Source organism: Rattus rattus, chromosome X (assembly GCF_011064425.1).
Source record: "Rattus rattus isolate New Zealand chromosome X, Rrattus_CSIRO_v1, whole genome shotgun sequence".
NCBI lineage: Eukaryota > Metazoa > Chordata > Mammalia > Rodentia > Muridae > Rattus > Rattus rattus.
Window position 1 is genome coordinate 24,524,330 of NC_046172.1, and position 25,922 is coordinate 24,550,251.

The 25,922-nt window shown below is 40.0% G+C and overlaps 1 protein-coding gene across 1 annotated transcript; it reads right to left on the reverse strand.

Moving 5' to 3' along the window:
* Window positions 1-497: 497 nt before the first annotated feature.
* On the reverse strand, window positions 498-25,004 carry Zrsr2 (zinc finger CCCH-type, RNA binding motif and serine/arginine rich 2). Its single transcript, XM_032889754.1, is given in 12 exon segments — window positions 498-858; window positions 861-1,184; window positions 3,158-3,267; window positions 3,976-4,031; window positions 7,403-7,616; window positions 15,602-15,720; window positions 16,465-16,503; window positions 20,186-20,272; window positions 20,976-21,084; window positions 22,809-22,890; window positions 24,263-24,342; window positions 24,613-25,004. Coding segments are annotated over 12 exon segments (1,605 nt in total). The 5' UTR covers window positions 24,654-25,004; the 3' UTR covers window positions 498-514.
* Between the last annotated feature and the right edge of the window lie 918 nt (window positions 25,005-25,922).

A 25,922-nucleotide genomic window follows, 5' to 3' on the forward strand; every position in this document is an offset into this window, starting at 1 on the left:
TCACAACCATCTATAACTCCAGTCCAGTGGATCTGACAAACTCTTCTGGCCTCCATGGGCGCTAGGTTCACAAATGGTACACATAGCTACATGCGGGCAAAATACCCATATGCATAAAGCAAAAATAAAGGGTATGGACTCCTAAGAAAAAAGGTGGGCTCAAAGATGTCTCAGTGAGTAAAGGTCCTTGGTGTAAAAAAGCTTCATGACTTCAGTTCAATCCCTAGATCTCCTGTGTAATTGACCTCTAAAAGTACCACACTTGTTATGGTACACCTTACACACACACAGAGAGAGAGAGAGAGAGAGAGAGAGAGAGAGAGAGAGAGAGAGAGGAGGGGGGGGGCAAGGCAGCATTAACTGATGTTCTCAAGATTAGGATTACAAATAATTTTCTGTGTGTGTATATAATTTATCAAAAAGTATGATTTACATAGCATTTGGGTAGCATCATCAGTCTATACAGGTGAGTAGCTGCCATAAAAAAAAGAGACATGTTTAAAAACAACCAAGTTTATTTAGATTTGGTACTCTGGGTGGTTTTGTCTCTACTACCTGACCTCCTCCTGCCAGGACTTCTGGACCTTGATGAGCTCCGGCTATGGCTATGGCTATGGCTCCAACTCCTGCTCTGATTGCGTTTCCGGTTCCGGTTCCGGCTCCGGCTCCGGCTTCGTTTCCGGCTTCTGCTGTGGCTTCGGCTGTGGCTCCGGCCACAGCCACGGCCACGGCCACAGCTGCGGCTCCGGCTGCTGCTCCTGCTGCGGCTCTGACTGTGACTGCGGCTCCTGCTATGGCGGCTCCTCCTGCTCTGGTTCCAGGGGCCTAGACTGTGATCTCTTTTTCTTCTTCTACTCGAGAACTGTGCCTCTCACAACTCTTCATTCCATGTTTGTGAGATTTCTTCACCCTATGATTACTACTGCTCTTCCTGTCAGACTCACCATTTCTCTTGTAGGAGATGCCCGGACTCGGACTCCTTCTTCTTCTTGACCTGCCATAGTATTCATCATAGTGACTGGCCCTTTCCCTCCTCTCTGAACTCTTAGCAAAGGAGGAGCTGGTCCAATCTGGAGACAGGTAGATGTCTCTATTAGCTTCCCTATATTCATTGTTGGGATTTCTGAACACGTGAAGAAAGTTGCAGTGCTTTCCTCTTGGACACTGCTGTACTTCAAATAAGCCTGTGAGGACAAGTGAAGAAGCAGCGATTATCACTGTACAGGACAATGCTTTTCTGAAGTCTGAAGATGAATTTTTTCTGAAAGCATACACGACTCTGAAGAAGGTCTAACATAGGTGGAGAATCCTTCAATGTTCTTTACATAATAAGAATAACATAATACCCAAGCATAATGATACACTCATGGTCAGCCAGGGCTACATAGTGAGTTTAAGGCCAGCCTGGGATACATGAGGTCCTATCTCTAATCACACACACACACACACACACACACACACACACACACAAAGAAAGAGAATGAAATAAAGGAACTTCTGTGGCTGAAACCACAGAAGATGACCTCTGTGATCAGGTACTAGTATAGAGAATCTATCAAGAACTTATATAGCTGAATAATAAAAAGATGTAACTTGTTAAAAATGGGTAGCTATCTAAATAGAAATCTCTCTAAAGAAGATATACCGGAAGTCAATAATGAGACAAAAAAGTTATTAGTTACAAGAAAGATACTAAAGCTGTTTATATTTTGTTGTTGTTAATAAAATAAAACTCCTGGTTTGGAGGTTTCAGTTATACTGAAGCATATCACTGGAATCACACTGCATCTCTAAAAACTTGCAAACTAACTGCCTATAAAGCAAACACACTACCATCTTGTTTATTTGCCCAAACCTTAATCTTAGGGTATAATGGTGGTTTTCATTTTCCTAAGCAAGAAATTTGAAAATTACATACTATTATATATATAGAGATTGTTTTTTCAAGACAAGGTCTCCTGGCTGTAATGGAACTCCTCTATAGACCAGGCTGGTCGAGAACTTGCTGAGATCCACCTGTCTCTGCCTCAAAGGTGCTGGGATTAAAGATGTGTACCATCACTGTCCAATTTTTTAAATTTATTTTTAAACCTTTTTAAGGTTTATTTTATGTGTATCAGTGTTTTGCCTGCATTTATGTATGTGCACCATGTATATGCCTGGTGCCCATAGAGATCAGAAGAGGACATCAGATCCCCATCTCTCTAGTTCCTCCTTTTTTAAAAATAATATTTAAATTAATAAATTAATTTATTTATTTCAAAAAGAGGTCTCACTATATAGTTCAAGCTGGCCTTGAGCTCACAACCCTTTTGTCTTGGCCTCCCTAGACAAGTTTTGGAACAGAAGGTGGCACCATCCAGGTCCATCATAGTAAGTGTTTGTTAATTCACAACATCCATTAAGAGAAGGCTGCTAAAGATCTAGACTTGCTTAACAAATTCTATATTTTTTACTCAAGTTTTAAGCACCTGGGAAGGAAGAGCAGAAAAACCCAGGGAGAAGGCAGAAGCACACCTCTTCAGCTGGGGAGCTTCCAGACTGATCTGGCTAGGCAGTCTTTTAGAAATCAGAAAATGATAAGAGCTTCAAAGCAGCTGGTTATTCTCTGCAGTGCTGATTCATTTCCTGGTTTGGCAGCCACACTCAGCTGAGTCAGTTTAACTGAGAGCACCCAATGTACAACTAAACTGATCCACACCTACTTCAAGTAACGTGGGAAATGTTAGCCATAGGTAATGTTTGTGGTGGTGATGATGGAAGATTCCTTATGGATCGAGACTGAAACAAACAGCTCAAATGAGGAAAGCCAATGATTAGAAAACACCTTTGAAACCACAACATGGATAATGTGGGTATCTTTAGTTAGATGCTACACTGTCACACCCTGAACCCAAGACTGAGGATCTGAAGACTGACATTCAAGTTGGAATTCTGTCGCCAATATATTGTGACTTCAGGCATTTATTTCATCCATATAGTGACCAAAGGCCTGTTACAGATCTAAACTGTGGTGTCCTTTATATAACTATTCTACTCATCTCTGGTATGAGACAAAAACTGTGCTTCATCCCTTTAAAATATTGTTTTCTTCCTATGAAGATTCCTTTTGTATAGTGCAGCCATGGGGGAGGGGTGCCACTACATTGGCTTTTACCACAAATTGCCATTTTCCACCGGGTCACTGGGCAGAATTCACACTGAAGCTGTCGTCCTGCATACCATCGTCCATTAAAAACAGAAAAAGCTGCTTGACAGTCTTCTTCCCTTGGAAGCAAAAATCAAAGGGTGTGCTTTATATTCACTCTTATAAGCATAGCAAACCTATTCTGAATTAGCCCCCTTGTCCACTTACTGTAGGAATTCAGTTCTTGTATTGCCTAGGTAGTCCTCAGAGCATTCAGATTCCCACAGTCTAGTTTATTCAGAGGCCTTTGTCATTGACTTCTGAAAAGTTTTGTCACATGGAAATTGGCTAGAGTTAAGGCTTCTTAATCTGCAAGATTTGACAATTAAATCTGCAAAAGTGTTTCCCTTTGTTAGAACCTATGCTTTCTCAGCTAGGACTGCTGCTCTTACTACAATGGCTAGTGGAAGCCATTAGCCATGGCATTGCTTAGAGAAACGACAATGCATGCAGGAATGACTTAGTAACTACACTGCTATCTGGTCAAATGCACACTATTTGGAGCTTTAACCCCTTGAACCTTAGATTGATATTTTCTACTCTATTCCAACTAGCCCTTATTCAGTTTCTATTTTAGTTATGAAGATTATACTATATAAAACAATCAAAACTACAGAAATACACAAAGAATGAAATAAAAGTGTATTATTTTCAAATCTTGCCTGTTTATGAGCTCTTCATATTGACATTTTGAAAAGTATCATGCATAGGAAAGCTACATATTCAGTGACAGACATCAAAGAAACAATGGTGAAACATGAAGATGTGTGTATGTTCATAATACTTACGACTGGTACTGAACATATACATTGCCCCTCAGATGAGGTTCCAAGTTGCAGCTAACCTAAGGAACAAAGAAGAATTCTGTCACACACACACACACACACACACAAGTATTCAAAAGTAGCAATTTGCATTTTGTCCATGCAAATAGTCCCTCAGAGTCCAAGACAGGCAACACTTTCCTAATTCAAGGCAGATCTAAGCACCTAACAACATTACAGACCTCAACTACATGGTCTCTGTTGATCCTTGTCTGCTGCTTTGTAAGCCCTATTAAGTATAAAAGGTTTCATAACATGTACACAAAATGTACATAAAAACAGAATACGAGGGTTAGAAAGATGACTTAGCAGTTAAGAGAACTTGTTTTGTGTGTGTGTGTGTGTGTGTGTGTGTGTGTGTGTGTATGTATATGTTTCTATTTGGAATATATATTATGTATATGTATAGACTTTCACAGATACATGTACACATATAGGCATACATATATGCCAGAAAATATATCATATACATAAAAATATACTAGCCAAAATGATATATAAAGTTATATATATATATATATATATATATATATCTCAAGTGTGTTGAATATTCAAGTGTGTCTGAATATATAGCCAACATGTAGCCTCCTGTGGACTATGAGTTGACAGAAATGTAGCCAAACACAAAAATCATAAACTTAATTAAAACATTATACATTTTTTTCCAATTTATTTTTGCTTCTGTTAACACAATTGTAGTTCTTAGGCCATGAACTCTATAGACGGCATTATGTCACAATGTCAAAAGTCTGAACACACTTGCTGGTATTGCTTTGTACCTTTAAAATTCTGTAGAGAAAGCCTATCTCACAAAAATAGTTTCCGAATTTTAAAGGTACAAAGCAATACCAGCAAAGTATGTCCAGATTTTTCCCAATTTGTTTTTGTTAACTCAATTGCAGTTGTCCAGAACTCACTATGTAGACTGGGTTGATCTAAAACTCACAGATCCACCTCTTCCTTCTAAGTGCTGGGATTAAAGGAGAGTGCTACCATGCCTGGCTCTACAATTTTTATATAGATAGTATTCTTTATTCTTTTTCACATGATACAAGCTTAATGATTCAACTACTATATATTATACATATCAAATCATCATATTTATATACCTGCTCATAATTATCCACAGTGCTTGCAAGCTCCCATTTACAAAGCCATCTCTGTAGATATAAGGCCTTCTCTAGTCTGCCTAAACAGGAGCATGCTGATTTATGAGTTTCTACTTCACTATGGTGTACATGTGCTGCTCTCAGCTTACCTTTACTAGTACATATTTTCTAGTTGATCTGGTATTAGTAGAATTTATATCAGGTAGCTGAGAGTAATACCTCATGTTCATATGTGTTATTCCTACTATAAGGATAAATAACTGATCATTGCCTTTAAAAATTATAAATTTGATTCTTCTTAAATGACATATAAGAAGGTCCTTAAATATCCCTCTAGGGTTTAGCTTTTATCTTCAAAATGAAGCTATTCTGTTTTGCTTCAGGATGTCCCCAAAGCGGGACAGGATCCTACTCAATTTGTAATGCCATCTTTAGAAGGAAGACTAAAGGGCCTCAGGAGTCCATGTCATCCATGTCTAGGGACCTTAAAAATCAGTTAATCCAGTCAGGATTAGTGGCACATGTCTAAAATTCTAGTAATAAGGAGGCTGAGGCAGGAGAACTATTACAAGTTCCAGGCCAGCCTGAGCTGCAGAATGAGCCCATCTCAAAATAAAAAGTGCTACTGCACTTTTGCCCAGCGTGTACATTGCTACATCACAGAAGCAGCAGGATCCAAGGGCTATATATGTGGGAAACCACTGATGTAAACCAGTGTCACTTGAGATTAGGAAGAGGCACAGAGAAGTAAAGTGACATCTATCAAAAGAGCAAAGCACACTGCCTCCTTGGCTGGTGTTTGCTGCCATGTGAACAGTGCAGGCATGAGCGAGCGCTTCCACTTTAGTGCTTATGCTTTGCTCAGAGGAGTGAGAAGGGAGGAAAGCACATGCCACAGAAATAAAAAGTTAAAAAAGCATTTCTTTTACATTTATTTGTACGTGCATGTGCAGGTCTGAGGACAGTTTACAACAGTCAGTTCTCTTCCTCTTACCATCCTAAAGACTGAATTCAGGTCTATCAGGCTTGGTAGCAAGACTACTCACTGAATCATCATTTCCAACCCAAGAGGAAAACAAATTTTACTTTTTATAAATTTAAACTTTTCCAGCTCAAAAAAAAAAAAAAAAGAAAAAAAAATAAATTTAAACTTTATCTATTAGCTATTTATTTATTTACTTATTTATTGGGGGTTTTTGAGGTAGGATTTCTTTGTGTAGCCTATTTATTTGCTTATCTGCTATTTATTTATTTATTATATGTTTTGTTTCTTTTTTTTTTTTTTTGAGATCGGATTTCTCTGTACACCCTTGCTGTCCTGGAATTCATACTGAGGACCAAGCTGGCCTCAAACTCAGAGATCTGCCTGCCTCTGCCTCCTAAGTGCTGGGATCAAAGGTGTACACCACCACCACCTTTAAAATAAAATGTTATTAAAACAAAAAGCCTATTTCCCTCCTCATTTAATCCCCCTTTTCTAGTTTCTCCTTTCTTTTTATAATACTATGTTATATTCTATTTCCCCTTCTTTGGAAAACAAATTTTAAAGAATATATTTTAAGTCTGGAAAGCAGATTGTAATCTTATATTTCTTGAATATCTATGGCACTTGATTAGTCCAACTGTATACTTTCATTTCTGACAGCAAGAAAAAAGACCCATGGCTTTATCCCTACTTTTCTCTAAAATAAGGGATAGTTCCCTTATTCTCACATAACAAAGTCATTCAGGTTCAGATATGATCAAATCACAGACAAGGTAAGAGCTCTATATGTTGGGATTTACCCACTGAGTCCCTGGAACAGCAGGGGCCACATCTCACTCTCCTCAGTGAGTGAAATTGAATGTTGGTATATAGCATGTCTGGGTGAGGTGCTGAATGAGGGAAGGAAAGGACCCATGTCCATCACAGACAACAGCTAAGTGAAGGCTTGGATGGCTAGGTACAGCAGGCCTGACAGTGTATTCAACTTCTGGAAAGAGCTGCAACACAAAGGCACTGAAGAAGACTCCTTTCCAACCCAGGCTCTAGCATTCAGAAAACATGGCAACACTGCTTATGATTTCTAATGTATCTGCATAGGATTGCCCAGGGTGGGGAATGGAAAGGAAGAGAAGCAAGTGATGTTTACCAAGCAAAGTTTACCAAGTTAACTATGCTCAGCCTCAGACCAGGAATATATGGAATATGACAAGTGAACAGCCTGAGCCCTAGCTCTGCCCGTGTATGCTTATTTCAGAAGATGTGTCGGCCCCAACCCAGCGTCCCAGTCTGTGCACACCTTAAACTGAATCACTTTCCCCACACTCTTGAACTCGGGCAGGACATCATAATAGAAGTCTAGGAACTGTTGGTAGGTCTCTTCTTCACTGTATTCTAGGCTTGAGTCAGGGTCATAGTCATCCCTCCTGCACTGCTCCATTCCAAACGTTGTAAACATGCTCTTAATCAGCAAGGTGGGACTTGATGTGGGAAAGTTGTGTTTACGTGAACACCTGCGTAAGAAAGAAAAATGAATTCATTTGTCTAATAACAAAATCACACATTAAAAGCGTACCATTAACTCCGAGATCAAGACTCAAGTAACACAGCTGTTTAGATTTAACTATATGACAATGAACGCTGCTTAGAGGCCCAGCTAAAGCACCCAAGAAAAATGTTCTAAAACTGGCTGGTTTCTCATTGAAATACAAGAATCGGAATGGTTTCCAAGGCCATATACCACTCAGGAGCCTTTGAATACATTCAAAGAGATTTCTCTATGTTGAACTATTGAGAAAAGGAAGGCCCAGTCATGTGACAGATATACAATTTTCATGGCTATGGAATTTAGTGATGGACCAGTGAGATGGCTCAGTGGGTAAAAGCCCTTGCTGCATAAGCCTAATGATTTGGATTTGATCCCTGGATCTCCATATCCCCCTCCTAAACACACACACACACACACACACACACACACACACACACACACACACACACACACACCTCTCATACACACATACAATAATTTATTTTTTAAGCTGGGCACAGTAGTGGACATTTTAATCCCGGCACCAAGGAGGCAGAGGCAGGTGGATCATGCCATGCCAGCCTGATCTACAGAGTAAGTTCCAGGCCAACCATATAAGGTCTTATAAGGTAACCTCAAAAATAGATAGACAGACAGACAGATAGATGATATAGATGATATAGATAGACAGATAGAATTTTAAAGATCTACTTTTAAAAGATACAATATAGTAATTTAAAATTTTCCAGTTACTCGAGTCATTTTATCTACATACAGCATTTTAAAGTTTCATGCATTTTTGAATATTTTTTCCACTCTTATCCTTAACAATCTGGTGGGGCTGATGGTACTTGTACTTTTTTCAGTGTAATGGTTAGTAGTAACTGTCAAGTTGACAGAATCTAGAATCATCAGAGAAAGGAGTCTTAATAAAGGATTATCTAGACTAAGGTTATCCTCTGAGAAAGTCTGTGAGGCATTGACTGCCTTGGTACTTTAATTGATGTGGGGAAAGCCACCTTAATCATGAGTGGGACTATTCCCTGGGCAGAGGATCTTGGAGATCCTGAACTGTGAGAAGGTCAAATAGCACAGGCTTGCATGCATTAAGTCACTGCTTTCCGCTCTTAACTAGCTGCTTTCAAGTGCCTCCTACCTTGAATTCCCCACAGTGATGACTGGAAACCTGGAACTATGAGCCAAGGAAACTTTCTCCCTTAAATTGCTGGATATTTTACCCCAGCAAAAGAAAAGAATCTAATCCACCAAGGCAGCTGAACCCTAAAGCAGCACACCTTGCCAAGTCATGTGACTGAGAAGAGCAGGACCCTAGGAATCTGGGTTAATCTGGCATGTGGTGAATTATAGACTATAATAAATATAACTTAATTTTGATTCACTGAAGGTATCTAATAACTGTGAAGAACAATTTCTTTTCATAGTTTAAAATGGAACAAGGTTAAGCTAACTACACTATTTCTGAGTAATTTTTTAAAAATCCTATGAGTTCACTTTCTTATTTACTCCCTTCTCCTGAAGTGAAACAGTAGGAGGGATGACACAGTTCAAAGTCCTACATAAAATTTTCCTGGGTTCCAATTAGATATCAGTAAGACAAACTTTTAAGAAAGAAGTGGAAAAAAAGGGTACAATGGCTCTGGTCTGGACAATGGCTATCCTGGTCTACATAGTAAGGTCTGGGCCACACATGGTGAGTGAGATCCTGTCGCAAAGCAACAACAAAGTTGTAATTAAGGTATCTCTGTGGCCTAGCACCTAACTACTGCTGCTCCCAACCTTAGTTGGAGAAACTTCTTTTTGTAATGGACAGTGGCTAATAACTGGCCAAAGTGCTAAGAATAAGTGCCTGTTGAATGCTCACCTCTAAACTGCTCCAAAGCCCAGGGAACATCACAGAAGGAAAGGAATAATATAGGAGCTGGTGGATGGAATTGAACGTTGTGAAACACTGTTTCCTAGACACAACATAGCCATTGCATTCATGAGCTCAAAGCAACTATGGTTTCCTTTGAAACATGTGGTGGTTTGAATGAGAATGGACCCCATGAACTCATGTATTTGACTGTCTAGTCCCTATTGGTAGACTGTTTAGGGAAGGATTAGAAAGGTGTGGATTCATAGGGGGGAGGTATGTCACTGCGGATGGGCTTTGAGGTTTCAAAAGCCCATATCAGCTCTGCCCCTCTCTGTGGCCTCTGGATCAGGAAATAAAGTGCTCAGCTAATGTTCCATCATCTGCTTCCCACCATGATGATAATGGACTACACACTTTGAAACTGTAAGCCAGTCCCAATTAAATGCTTTCTTTTATAAGAGTAACTTGGGCATGGTGTCTCTTCACAGCAAGGCAATCAAGCCCATCAATATCCTAGCATAGATAGGGGAAAGGTGCTTAAAGGCCATTGACATGGCAGTCAGCAGCTGCTGGGGAGAGGGGACTTTAGGGATGTTGCCACTGGTAATTCGCCAATAATCTAGTAAATAACATCACACTCGTGCACATACAAGGAACACTCATTAAACTCAGTGGGTTATTTAAAAAAGAAAAGACATTAAAAGAGAAGGAGGATGTACTGGAAAGAAGGAATCCTGAGGGTAAGAGGGTAATGGAGGTGAATATGATCAAAATACATTATAGACATGAAGTTATCAGGTAAAAAATAAACTATGACCAAAAATTTTAACAAAAGTAAACATCTAAAAAATGCTTAGGTTAAGGAAATATTTCTCTGCCTGGCATGGTGTTTACATGCCTATAATCCTAGCTACTCAGGACAAATTCCAGTTCAGCCTGGATTATAGATTAAGACCTCATTAAAAAAAAAAAAGAAAGAGAAAGAAAGAAAAAGCAGTGGAAATGTTTCTCTGGCATCACCAACTGTAATGCGGATGACCCAGTTATGTCGCTTGAAGTAAGTGATCTGGCCTCTCTACAAAAGGGGAGCAGAACAGTGTATTTGTCTGAAAAGACAGCTTTGGCTTTCAGAACTACTAGTTCACACAATGTTATGCCTCAACTCATTACTTGAACAATGCAAATAGCCAAGTTGTTCTCACACTTTGAAGTTTGTGATGGTAAAAATTCCATATGCCTATGACATGGATAAGTAATTGATTACTGTCTGTGTTTTGTTTTGGTCTTTTTTTTGAATGACTGTGAGAGACAGTATCTGAGAACCTGAAAGGCCACTCCATTTTTCACAAGGATCAGTTTTCATAAAACTATTTAATATACCTATCCTTTTCTCATACCCAACAGGAAAACCCTGAATCTGGCTTTCACAGATCTTACATTTCAAGGCAGTGTTAGAAATACATCATAAAGAAGAGCAGCTGGAAAACCCTAAAGGCAATTTAGTTCAACTACCCGTGCAAATGTGAACCAAATTGGGGCTCATTAGGCCATCTGTCCACCATTGTTCTTCGGTGGGAGATGTTTCATCCAGGTCATTATTTCTTTTGTGTGTGGATGCACAATGCCATGGCACAAATGGGAAAGTCAGAGGACCACTAGGAGGAGTCAGTTCTCTCCTTTCACCATGGAGATCCAGGGATTGAAGTCACGTCAGCAGGCTCTGCAGCAGGCACCTTTACCCACAGAGACATCTCACTGGCTCTTAAACCATGTTTTATTATTTCTTCTAAAAATACTTCTAAAGGTATGTAAAGGAAGGTAGCTTCCTTCCCTCAGTTCCCCAGACTCTCAGAAGCCCTTTCTACTTTACCAGATTCCGAGTTACAGATATGCTGACAATCTACAATTCTAGCCATCCAATCTACAAGGTATTACATATTATACATTAATCCTGGAGCACATAGAAATACATGAAAGCATCTCAAAACTCTCACATGTCTCTACAATTCTGATTTACTCAATCTGAAGTGAGATGTGATTTTGTTTAGCCTTTTTCCTTTTTACATGATTCCACTATGTATCCAGGGTTGGGAACTACTATTGTCTTTTAGTTCTTAAAAAGATTAATTATACATAAGATTAATTATGTGTATCTGTGTGTATTATGGGGGTATGCATAAGTACAGTTGCCTGTAGAGGTCAAACAAGTGTCAGATCTCCTGGAGCTGCCAGATACAAAGGCTGGAAACTGAACTTAGTTCTTCAGGAAAAGTAGCACATGCTCTTAACCGCCAAACCATCTCTCCAGCCTAAAACTATTGCTCTTGAAAAACAAACAATAAGCTGGCATGGTGGCCACAACTATAATCTCAGCACTTCAGAATCAATAGTCCAAAGCCAGTCTTGGCTACATGGAGAGTTCAAGGCCATCCTGGGCTCTATGGTAGCACACATCATTAATCTCAGCATTTGGGAAGAAGGAGATGAATCTCTACAAGTTCCAAGCCCACTACACAGTAAGACTTCAAAAACAAAAAAAAGAAAAAAGAAAAAAGAAAAAAAGAAAGACAAAGATTCAGATAACATTTCTCTCCCACAGAGTGGGTAGATATTAATTAGACTATGTCTCCGACAGATCTGCTTACTGTTGTTAGGAAGCATTTGCTTACTTTGATTTATACATAAAGTCATAGTATAAAACATCATTACCTGGCATATAGTAGGTTTCAACTATTTGCTAAATAACTGAAGACGTCAATACTACATCTCTATGTATATTACCTTTAAAAAAGAAGTTGGACGACAGGAAGCATGACCATATCAAAAAATGACAATGGTAACAACAAAAATAATGAACAATGAAAGTGATGAAAACTCAGGAGCCATGCACCCAGCCCTGTGTGTTCACCATGCTCAGCTCAGTCGCCAAGTCACCTCAAAAAGGTGAGATTATGCATCATTTTAATTTCATTGATGAAGGAGTTAAGAAGGAGAGAGTTTAAGTAAACTTTCTTACTGCCACAAAGCCCAAGGAGTCCGTTCCTAAGGCTGAACATACTGACAGCAGAGAATTAAGAGCCTGTTCCTCTACTTGCTACAATACCATCGTTCATAAACATCCCTATACCCATGCCAAATTGGAAAGGACTACTTAGGAGACAGGTTTACTCTTGAAAAGATATTTCTGACTATTCTAATCATTTCCAATATGTAATCTCCCCTATCCCCTGTCCTCCTGGGACTCATGTGAGCATGGATGAAACCAACAAGCAAATGGTCCTCCTAAAGTCTCACTGGGCATACAAACCACACTTAAGGACCACCCCCATGCCTAGCAGTAGGCGGCCAACATAAAAGGAAAGATCTCCCATGCTCATGGATTGGCAGGATTAATATAGTAAAAATGGCCATTTTACCAAAAGTGATCTACAGATTCAATGCAATCCCCATCAAAATACCAATGCAATTCTTCAAAGAGTTAGACAGAACAATTTGCAAATTCATCTGGAATAACAAAAAACCCAGGATAGCTAAAACTATCCTCAACAATAAAAGGACTTCAGGGGGAATCACTATCCCTGAACTCAAGCAGTATTACAGAGCAATAGTGATAAAAACTGCATGGTATTGGTACAGAGACAGACAGATAGACCAATGGAACAGAATTGAAGACCCAGAAATGAACCCACACACCTATGGTCACTTGATTTTTGACAAAGGAGCCAAATCCATCCAATGGAAAAAAGATAGCATTTTCAGCAAATGGTGCTGGTTCAACTGGAGGTCAACATGTAGAAGAATGCAGATCGATCCATGCTTATCACCCTGTACAAAGCTTAAGTCCAAGTGGATCAAGGACCTCCACATCAAACCAGACACACTCAAACTAATAAGGGAAGCATCTGGAACACATGGGCACTAGAAAAATTTCCTGAACAAAACACCAATGGCTTATGCTCTAAGATCAAGAATAAACAAATGGGATCTCATAAAACTGCAAAAGCTTCTGTAAGGCAAAAAGGACACTGTGGTTGGGACAAGCGGCAACCAACAGATTGGGAAAAGATCTTTACCAATCCTACACAACAGATAGAGGCCTTATATCCAAAATATACAAAGAACTCAAGAAGTTAGACCGCAGGGAAACAAATAACCCTATTAAAAAATGGGGTTCAGAGCTAAACAAACAATTCACAGCTGAGGAATGCCGAATGGCTGAGAAACACCTAAAGAAATGTTCAACATCTTTAGTCATCAGGGAAATGCAAATCAAAACAACCCTGAGATTTCACCTCACACCAGTGAGAATGGCTAAGATCAAAAACTCAGGTGACAGCAAATGCTGGTGAGGATGTGGAGAAAGAGGAAAACTCCTCTATTGTTGGTGGGGTTGCAGACTGGTACACAACCATTCTGGAAATCAGTCTGAGGTTCCTCAGAAAATTGGACATTGAACTGCCTGAGGATCCAGCTATACCTCTCTTGGGCATATATCCTAAAAGATGTAACATATAAAAAAGACATGCTCCACTATGTTCATCACAGCCTTATTTATAGTAGCCAGAAGCTGGAAAGAACCCAGATGCCCTTCAACAGAGGAATGGATACAGAAAATGTGGTACATCTACACAATGGAATATTACTCAGCTATCAAAAACAACAACTTTATGGAATTCATTGGCAAATGGTTGGAACTGGAAAATAGCATCCTGAGTGAGCTAACCCAATCACAGAAAGACATACATGGTATGCACTCATTGATCACGGTGGCTATTAGCCCAAATGCTTGAATTACCCTAGATGCCTAGAACAAATGAAACTCAAGACGGATGATCAAAATGTGAATGCTTCACTCCTTCTTTAAAAGGAATAAGAATACCCTTGGCAGGGAAAGAGGCAAAGATTAAACAGAGAGCTGAAGGACACCCATTCAGAGCCTGCCCCACATGTGGCCCATATATATACAGCCACTCAATTAGACAAGATGGATGAAGCAAAAGAAGTGCAGAAGTGTAGATCGCTCCTGAGAGACACAGCCAGAATACAGCAAATACAGAGGCCGAATGCCAGCAGCAACCACTGAACTGAGAATGGGACCCGTTGAAGGAATCAGAGAAAGAACTGGAAGAGCTTGAAGGGGCTGAGACCCCATATGTACAACAATGCCAAGCAACCAGAGCTTCCAGGGACTAAGCCACTACCTAAAGACTATACATGGACTGACCCTGGACTCTGACCTCATAGGTAGCAATGAATATCCTAGTAAGAGCACCAGTGGAAGGGAAGCCCTGGGTCCTGCTAGACTGAACCCCCAGTGAACTAGACTGTTGGGGGGGGCAGCAATGGGGGAGGGTGGGGGGAACACCCATAAGGAAGGGGGGGGGGGATGTTGCCCAGAAACCAGGGAAAGGAATAACACAAAATGTATATGAAATATTCAAGTTAATTAAAAAAAAAAAAAAAATCCCAATGGTATTTTCGGAGGGTTTTTGGTTTTTTTGTTTCATAATACTTCGGACATTGGTTTGGGGTTGTTTGGTTGTTTGGTTTAGGTTTTGTTTTTTTTAACCCTTACAGGTCCTTTGCATATATATATATATTTGCATATATATTGCATATTATATATATTTGCATATATATTTTGTGTGTATATGCATATATGTGTATGCTATGCATGGGATTTCTATATGTGAGAATGTGTCTCTATATCTATGTGTGTGTGTTTTTTCTGTTTATTTTGTCCTATTCTGTTTTGTTTTTATTTTAGGTTTTTAGATGCCTGTTCATTTCCTAATGAGAAAGAGAAAGAAAGGGTGTGAATTCTGGTGGATAAGGAGCTGGGTGAAGATCTAGGAGGATTTTGGAAAGGGAAACCATGATCAGAATATATTACATGAAAAAAATCTGTTTTCAATGAAAAAAAAAGTCTTCCAAGGCTACGGAATGCAAAGGATTCACTCAGTTAAGCATATTTAGTAAGCAGGGCAAGGGAGTACCACATACCTGATTATAAACATATCAGACTAACGTCTATGCCTCTTCCAAAACCCCGACACTTTCCATAGTTCATTCTCACACAAAGCAAAATCCATTACCTATCTCCAAATCTGCAAGCTCCTGTTTTACTGTAGAATGGACAGTTGGCTCGATCTTTCTCCAGTACTCTTATATCCGTGGGCGGTTCTGGGTTCTGCCAGGTGCCACCATTTTCCAACTGTTAAAAACAACCATGACTTTACTGGTGATGTAAAAGTCCATGAAAGAGTTTCTCCAAGTAGCCAAATTATTTTAATCAGAACATAAATGGTTTCATATATAGACATGTGTAGTTAAATTCAATAAGGAATCAAGACTTTATAGGCAATTTTCAGAAACATGAGCTGTATTTCTATTTTGGCTCCTAGTCATTTTTCTTGATTGGGGGGTGGGGGGCTCACTTAATGTTACCAGATGTAGTCACAAAGGTCTTCTTCTGTCCATCTATTCTCAAAAGGGTCCATAGATGTAGGGAGTCACCAGAAAGAAGTACAAATTACTCTGAATCAAGGTGGGTTAGCTAACCATTTGGGACCAGTAGTATGTGATGTCACTTACATACATTTTAAGTACTTGATACAAGTATAACCCATGAGATGATTCAATAACAAACACATCAATTGTCTTCTGTTGTTATATAACTGTAGGGTTATAAAAGAGATTCTGGGTATCCAGAAATAATCAAAACCACCTACCACAAAAGTCAAATTATTTAAACTACCGTTTTCTATTGAAATATCCTCGATCTCAAATCTATTTTTTAAAAGGCAATGGTCTCCCTCTATCAATAGCCCAGGCTGGCCACAAACTTGTAGTCATTCTCCCGCTTCAGCCCCACCTCCACCCCCTCCCAAGGGGTAGGATGACTGGAATGTGCCACTGCTAGTTAACTCAAAATCTTAATGGAAGGTTTTGAAAATACCTCATTTTCAGCCTGATCCAGCCTCTTCTGCGCAGCTTCCTATAAGTGGTGTAAACATAGGACTAATGAAAACCAGGATGTCAGATTAAGTCATGTCGGGTTTCTCTAGTTATTAATCTCATATATGACAACACACACGTGAACACACATACAAAAGGCTTCTGATTCTGATTTCCTTTCTAAGCATATATCTCCTAAAAAGTTTTCAAAAGATATATAGCTTAGAACTTTTATTCAAATACAAAATTTGAATAGAGCACATTGCAAATGTTTAAGTCATAATAGCTTCAGCAACATATTTGTACATAAATACCACGTTCTGGTTTGTGAAATATTAATGACTATTTTTTAAGTTAGGTTAAACATCACAAATATTTAACAGAAGCAAAAACATGACATCTGAGGGGTAGTAATTAGGATTTAGGAAAAATTATATAGGAAGTCCAACAAGGCTTCAATAAACCTCTAACTAATTTGTTTTAAATACGTATAAAGTTAGGTTCCTTAATGCCTCAAAACCATACATATGAGTATGTCTAGTGGATTACTTAGTAAGTCTGTCTCGTTCTGGCAACTTAAATGTCATTGTAGCAGCTGGGTGTGGTGGTGCATGCCCTTAATTCCAGCACTCCGGAGGCAGAGACAGTGGATCTCTATGAGTTTGATGCCAGCGTGGTCTACAAAATAAGTTCCAGGCAAGCCAAGGCTACACAGAGAAACTCTGTCTCAAAAACAAAACAAAACAAAACAAAACAAAATTAAATAAAACACCAAAAGAGTCATTATAGCTTAATGTGATCAAAACAGGTTCTTTTGGGTTTAGTTTTCGTTGGGAGTTAGAGATCAAACTGAAGGTTCTACTTTTACCACTAAGCTATACCCTACTCACAAAACAGACCTCTTCATCTCCTCCATCCACTCACCTCCAGCACCCAACCTAAATATCCTCAGGAACCTGTCCTGCCACTTACCCATCTGTGTAAAACAAACGAACAAACTAAAAAACCAAAACACCTTAACGCATGGCTCCTTCTTCCTTCCACAGAATTTGCCAGCTAGAGTCCTAGTACCTGTTTGAAGGTCTGACCTCATCTAAATACCATTATCACCCAAATTATAATCAGTTATCAATTTCTCTCTGGCCCCTTTTTTGTAGAAAACTTAGGATAATCTGTTGGAAGTAACATTACTAACAGGTTAAGTCACTCCTTGTTTAAAACTCTCATTAGAGTAGTAAATAAAACCAAACTCCTTTAAATCTAAGAGGCTTTAATACTCCTGCCTCTGCCTCCTTCAGCAAATCCTACTAGTATGTACCACCACAACCTGGGCTCACAGAAGCTAAAGTGGCAAGCACAGGGCCTGCATGGGTCTGCATCAGGTCCTCTACATATGCTATAGCTGTAGCTTGGTGTTCCTGTTGAACTCCTCAGAATGGAAACTGGTGTATCTCTGATTCTTTTGCCTGTTCTTGGGACTCTTTTCCTCCTATGAGGGCTTTCAACTTGTCTTAACGTATCTTGATTTTTTTCTGTTTGGATTTTCTGTTTGACTGTTTTCTCTTGGAGGCCTGCTCTTTTCTGAAGAGGAAACAGGGGGAGTAGATCTGGAGAGAAAGGAGGTCGGGTGGCTGGGAGGAGTATAGAGGGGAAACTGTGGTAAGGATGTATTGCATAAGAATCTATTTTCCATTATGATCTGCCCCTGCTGATCCTCCTAGTATCTCAAGCTCCATGCTGGTGTCTCCCATACTCTTGCCTGATCTCAAATGTTCAGGCCATAAGGCCCTTCCTCCCAATATTTCTACACTCAGGGGCTAATTATCTCAGACATCACTTCCTCAGGGACTTTGTTGGCCAGCAATTCAAATAAGTATCCTGACCCCGATTATTCTATCACACCACTGTCCTTTTAGTTTTTTTATAAACTTTGTATGATCTGCTCTGCTGACTTACCTCCCATCCAGAAAAGTCACTCAGGGAGAGCTAAGACTGTGTGCTTTTCACTGCTTTTTGTCTCTGTCCAAGCACATAAATGAAACACACCATCTTGTATTCCTTTATATATGCTTAGAATGGATTTCCTTTTACCCACTTTGCCTTAACCAAACTCCCTTTAAAAGAAATGCTTTTAGAAGAAGTCTTAGCTTTTATCAGATCCCAGAAAGTTGAAGAATAATCTACTATTAAAACAGGAATTGCCAGGGACTAAGCCACTACCCAAAGACTACATGGACTGACCCTGGACTCTGACCTCATAGGTAGCAATGAATAGCCTAGTGAGGCAGCAGTGGAAGGAAGCCCTTAGGTCCTGCTAAGACTGAACCCCCAGTGAACGTGATTGTTGGGAGGAGGCGGTAATGGGGGAGGATGGGGAGGAACACGCATAGAAAGGGGAGGGGGAGGGTTAGGGGATGTTGGCCCAGAAACCGGGAAAGGGAATAACAATCGAAATGTAAATAAGAAATATCCAATTTAATAAAGATGGGGGAAAAAAACAGGAACTGATTCATCTCTGTAAAGTATAACATTCCAGACAATTTTTGTGCCCCTGGATGGTACCTCATCTGGAAGGCAATGCTCAAACAATGGTGCCAAAAATGTGCATTGGAACAGCCACCTGAGACACAAACCTGATTGTGGAGATTGCTGCCACTTTTCCATGCCTAGAACATCAACATATCTCTCCTCATTATAAGATGAGTGACTATGGAATGTCATGCCATTCAAATTTAATGATGATAAAGGGAAACAATATCCTCATGAACCAGTCAAGGCAAGATGAACTGTGTGTGTTGTATTTGAAGTACACTGTTGAGGACCAGCAGCAAAACAAACCAATCTTTTAAAAAGAATCCCAGAAAATGTATACGAGATATACATATACAATACAGAATTTCTTTTCTTAAGCAATGGTGGAGATTATTAAGGAAAGGTTTTAACAAAGATTTAAGCATAAGCATTAAGAGATAGGGAGAGAAACATGTAAGAAAAGGACAGTAGCAAGTATCCTACAGTGGGCTGGTTTCTCAAAAATTTCTTAAATGACTGTCATTTCTAACAATAAAGTTAGATAGCATACCAGGATGTAATAACAAAATAATTTCTTAATTCCTTAATGTCTGTTAAACTAAATCTTGCTATCAATAGCTATATTCATTAGCTATTAAGTCTCTTATGAATTAAGTAAGTATGGGAACTATTCACAATACTATTCTTCTATGATGAATTCAACACAAATACAACAGAACCACAGAAAAAGGTAACACTTGCTATAGAGTGGTACAGAGTGAAAAGCAGGGCTAGCTGTCCAGTTTACAGAAATGTTTTACTAGAACAAAGACACATCCATTCATAGACATACTATCTATGTCTGCTTTAAGGTATACTGGCAGAGCTAGATGTACACAGAAGCCATACAGACATCACAGCCTAAAATATGATCTACCCCTTAAGGAAAATGTTCACCCATCTCTAACATAAACAGTAAGGTAATTTGGGTAAAGGTATCTGTCATTGCACAACACAAAGAAGAGAACCATTTGGAAACTAGTGTAGTATTTCTAACAAAAACTGACTCCTTCCAAATGAACAGAGCATGAGCAAAAAATAAAACCATTTGCAAGCCCTGAACACGCACTGCTGAATCTGCAAATTCTTTACATGCACACGTGCACAGTAAGAAGATATGCAGGGTTCTATCCTCCTATGACAGAAGTCACCTCTCTTTCTCTCTTCTCTTGTTGTTTCTGCTCTTCTTCCTCTCGTTCTTTTCTCTGTTGTTCTTCCCATTCTGCCTTTAACTTTCTCTTTAAAGGAAAAAGAGAAGGTTAATATTTTTTAATCCATTCTTAAAAACACATGGCTTACAGAGTCATTATTTGAAAAGCTTTAGAAAGATTGTTCATTGGAAAAAGAGACAATATCAGTTTCTATTTTTTTTATGTTAACTAATGTAGCTCTCTTTTTGTTTACACATGCTGGGGAAGGAATCCAAGGCCTTGCACATGCCTGGCAAGAGCTCTGTAACTGAGTTCTATACTCCAAGAAAGACAACTTTTTAAAAGATTTTATTTGTCTGAGTGTCCCTGCGTATACAGGCTGAAGCTCATATGTGGATTCTGAGAACAGAAGCCAGGTCCTCTGGAAAAGCAGCTAAGTGTTCCTAACTACTGAGCCATCGCTCCAACCCCATAATAAACACCTGTTTTTTTTTATTATTAAATAATCTTATTTTACTTGATGTATATTGGTGTTTTGCCTACATCTACATGTGTGCACCATATGCATGCCTAGTGCCTCGAAAGCCAGAATAGGACATTGGATACACTGGGACCGGAGTTATGGATGGTTGTGAGCCACCATGAGGGTGCTGGGAATCAAATCCAAGTTGTTTAGAAGAGTAACCAGTGCTCTTGACCTCTGAGCCATCAATCAGACCTCCTGACAAACAGCTCTTAAAGAGACTTAGTTCAGCTAAGCACTCAGTGAACTAGATACTCAATGCCCTACCTCTAGTTCTTCCTTCCGTTTTCGAGCTGCCTCTTCTTTTCTCTTCTTTGCCCTGAATTCTTCTTGTGCCTTCTCTTCCCTCAGCAACCATTCTTCATGTAATCTTTGCCTGTTAATATAATGACACAGTCAGTAAAAACAAATGGGAATTAATGTAGAATGTAGAGAAGACAGGGAACCCATATATGACATGGAAATCCAGACATATTTTCTACAAAGCAGTGAAGAAGGGAGTGTGGCTCTTGAAAGAACAACTATCTTCCTGGGCAGAAATAAGTTACGATTACTGCTTCAAGCTTTCATAAGCATTTGCACCTGTGACGCATATGCATTCTTTTCCCACAAACATTACTTCTTCCTCATCCTCTTCTTTTTTTATTTGTTTCAAGACAGAGTATAGCCTTGGCTGTCCTGAAACTCACTGTAGACCAGGCTGGACTCACAGAGGTCCACCTGCCTCTGCCTCCCCAGTGCTGGGATGAAAGCTGTGTACCACACCTGGCTGAATGTACATTTACTAATTGAGTTTATAACTCCATTTCATCTTGTCTTAAAACCTCTGCTTTATTTGTATGTGAATGAACATTTGCCAGCAGGCAGAGATGAGTCTCATGTGCATGCCTGGTGGGCAGAAGAGATGAAAAGACAGAGGGAATAGGAGTTGCAGATGACTGTGGTGCTGGGAACCACACTTGGATAATCTGAAATAGCAAAATAAGTGTTCTGAAACAGTGAGCCTTCTTTCCAGCTCTCTTAAAACTTCTGTTTTAAAGATATGCTCACAACTCACAAAACATTTTCCCAGAGGTTTAACTGTTTAAGGCAAATCACAGGAATCCCTTGACTCTATAGAATATAAACTCAGTTTATAGAAAAAGAATGCCAGATTTTTTAAGAGCCTAATCAGAAAACTAACGTTTAAAATGCACAGACTAGCCAGTTGGTATATGCCAATGGTCCTAGCAATTGAAAAGATGAGGCAGGATTACAGGTTCTAAGCTAATTTGAGCTTATAAAACAAACATACAAACAACAACTCCTCTCCCCACCCCAAAAGGTAATGTTACCTTAAATCAATAAGTCCCAGACATCCAACAGTGCAAGATTCTCATTGAAAATCTTCATTTGACTAGACTTATAATCAATCACCTATGCTCTGATCATATCTGTTGAGGGAGTTTCCAGAAGTATTAACTGAGGAGGGAAGACTGACCCTAAATGAACCCATCTTGTGGACTGGGGTTCTTGGCTAAGTAGTAAGGGGAAAGGGAAAAATGAAGCTAAGTACCTGCTCCCTGACTACAGACACAATTGGAGCAGCTACTTCTAGATGGTTCCCGCTGCCATAGCAAGAGCAGCTCTCAACACCATACTATCCCCACTCTGGTGAGCTACAAAGACTAAAAATTATGAATAAACAATTATGCTACATCCATACAACATATGCCATAGTGTCATTAGAATTAGGTCTTTATGTCAACACTAAAATATACATATGTTTATTTACTAATTAGCAAAAGCAATAAAAATATTTCTACTAAACAACGACAACAAAATAGGTACAGTGGCACATGCCAGAAATTCCAGCATTTGGTAGGCTAAGGCAGGAAGATCCTGAGTTGGAGTCTAGTCTAGATTTGTCTCAAAAAAAAAAAAGAAAAAAAAAAAAAAAAACTAACTTTAGCCTGTCAGGAGGATTTTTAGTTTATAAGAGGTTATTTTTCAAAAACCCATCTTTTACAAGATTATATATGAAAAGCCTCTACAAGTTGATAAAGACAGATAATTTTATAATAAAATAAGTTTACTTTAAGTGTTTCAGTTAGTACTGACCTCTCTGCCTCCAAGAACCTTTCTTCTTCTAATCGTTTTTCTTCAGCCAGAGGATCTTCTTCTTCCTCTTTCTGTGACAGTTCTGTAGAAATTCAAATGTTTTATTAAATTAAGTCTCACAATCCTTGGTCATTATTCATGAAAAATATATAAATATTTAACCTTTACAATATGGTTAAGAAAAAAACTAAAATTAAGGCATAGTGGTAAAGCCTTTAATCCTAGCACTCAGGAGGCAGAAGCAAATGGATCTCTGAGTTTGCTTCTCAGGACAGTCAGGGCTATTGATCCTATCTCAAAACACAAAATCTTAAAAAGAATAGTAGTTGTAAGCTACCACATAGGTGCTGAGCCTTGAACTCTGATCCCCCTGAGTCTCCTTCCTTAGTGCTGGGATAAAAGGCATATACTACCACAGCACTGGCTAAGCCACTGTTCTTCACCATCCCTCTAGCCTCACATTAGGTTTAAAAAAAAATGGTTCCGTAATGATACTAATGACATGGTTGTACAACAGGTTCAGAACAAAACAAAAAGGGGAGAGGAGGAAGTGGGAGAAAGTAAGAAGGAAGGAGAGCCTGCAAATATTTAACAATTTTGCAAAGTTATAGGGAGTACTCATAGATATTTAAGTGTTCTATTTTTTTCAACTTTGTGTACACTGGAATATTTTTCAAAATAAATAAAAAACCTGGCAAAAATAGTTTTAATAGAAGAAAAGTCTATACCTTCTAGTCACAGTCCAAATTTGAATGGGGAACAATTAATGAAAGGTGTACCAGTTGAGACATGTGGGAGGAGACAAATGAAGTGAGCTTAAGAAATTGTAACAGATCAGCTTCAGGCTTAAAAGAGGAGGATTTTGTCATCAATAACAACAGTTTACTGTTATTTTTCTTTTTCATCCTTAATGTTAAGCCCTGCCTCTCCTGAACTAGTTCTCAAGTACTATTAAGCACAGTCTCCGTGGTATGGCTGGCAACCATCTTAATCTAGTACTTCTGTTTGACTTCAACCCACTTGCTTGCATTTATAAGTACTTGATCATTTTATAAACATCTAATTTTACACATCCACTAAATTTATAGATCTAACACATCAAATATCGGGTTTTGTCATGTGAGGGCCAAAATGCATGGTGGTTGGCTACACAGATGAGCTTTATACCTCGAGTCTGGGCAGGAAAGAGAGAGCAGTTGCATGGCCTGGGGGTGTCGCTCAATTGTAGAGTGTTTGCCTAGCATGCATGAAATGATCCAATGCAACCTGGCATGGTCGCTGCACCCCTGTCACCCGAACACTTCGAAGACCGAGGTAGGAGGATCAGAAGTTCAAAGACTCATCCTCAGCTACATAGTGAATTTAGAGCCAGCATGTTTGAGGCCATATTGGGGGGGGCGGGGCAGGAATAGAGGGAGCAATTTCATATCCAGAACAGAGAAGGCCTCTACTACCTGCATCTCTCAGACGAGCAAGCTCCTGCCGTCGTTTCTTACGTCTCTCCTTCTTCCGGAGAGCCATGTACTTCTTACGGCTGGAAAATTGAAAAGCACACATAACACACAGAGTGAGTGCTCGCCACCCTCAGGCTCAGGGCCTACCTAGGACAGCGCTTGGAGGCGGAGGAAGGAAGCGTGCTATCCGTGCTACCTTCCAGCCACCATCGCTTTCAACCTCCTCCTGCTCCCTTCCTGCATCCCTGAACTCTCCGGCAGCCTGGGACAGCCAGGGAGAGCGGATTAATATTTGTCCCCACGCGCGCGCAGCAGAGGCTCTGATCGCCTCAACTCGTCACCTCCTGTACCTCAGTTTCTGTGGAACCGCGGTAGGCCCCACCACCTCCATACTGCCGTCGCTGTCTCCTCTGAGTGGAAGCAGCCTCCCTGGTGTTCGGGAGCCCACTCAACGCAGCCACCAGGACCGGCCCGAGACCGAAGGAAGGGGCTTTCTTCCCGCAGCTAGTCAGCCAGGCAGCCCGGCCTGAGAAAATATACACTCAATGAAGCCGCCGCAGCCACCACGGCGGACCGGAGAAGGAAAGAGGGAGGTTTCCTGCCTCAGCTAGTCAGCCAGGTACCATGGCCTGAGGAAAGATCTCCTCACCAAAGCGGCCTCCCGAACTCTTCCACCACCGGAAACTCTGGCCTCTGCTCCTCAGGACCTCCTTGCCCAGAATTCAAGGCGCTAAGGCCTAGCTCCGCCCCCTTAAACTACTAATCTAAATTCCTGGGAGGTGCTTCTAGGCCCCGCCTCTCTCCGCGGCTCCACCCATCAGCGCCCCAGACTGAGTTTAAGACTCCGCCTCCTCCTTGTAAAGCCCACTGGCTCTGGTTCCAAAGGAGTCAGGTTTTGTTACCCTGGTGGTTAGTCCTGAGAAGCAGAAAGAGACGCACATAAAGTGCAGGTGAAGGGGATTTGTTCCGCTGGAGCTGGAGTTGAACTTGGAAGGAATATGGTCTTTACCAAGAGAGGAAAGGATAAAAAATAAAAAACAAGCGGAGGTGCCTGGAGGTGAAAATGGAATGTGCAGGGAAGCAGGGAATTTTGTAACCCCAATAAAAGTGCAAGGCAAGGGTATCTAGAGAATGGCTGCTGCCACCCCATGCCTTTCTGCAATGGGGAGGTGAGCTGGAGGAGACTGGGCTGTTAAGAGTTCTTTACTGCTATTGTAGAAGATACGGGTTTGGTTCCCAGCACCCGCCAGACAGTTCACAACGGTCTGTGACTCTACTTCCAGGGGATCCTGTGCTGCAAGCAGGCGATGAACATACACAAAATAAACCTTTTAAAATGTATACATATGCAATGAGAAAAATGTTAAACTGTGGCAGCCTCCAGGGGAATATATTTGTATTAGGGGAAATGTACTCTGCAATGTAAAAGGATTAAATTAGCAGGACAGGGTTAGTTCACCTAATCCAATACTTAAGAAACTGGGGCCAGAGGATCAGGAGTTCAAGGTCAACCTTGGCTATTTAAAGAATTCAAGGCCAATTTGAGCTACCTGACCCTTCGCTTAAAAAAGACAAGAAAAGAGTAATACTGTATCACAATAACCTAGGTGAGGGGTGATATGGATCTAGGAAGAAAAAATAAAAATAGGGCCGGCAGATG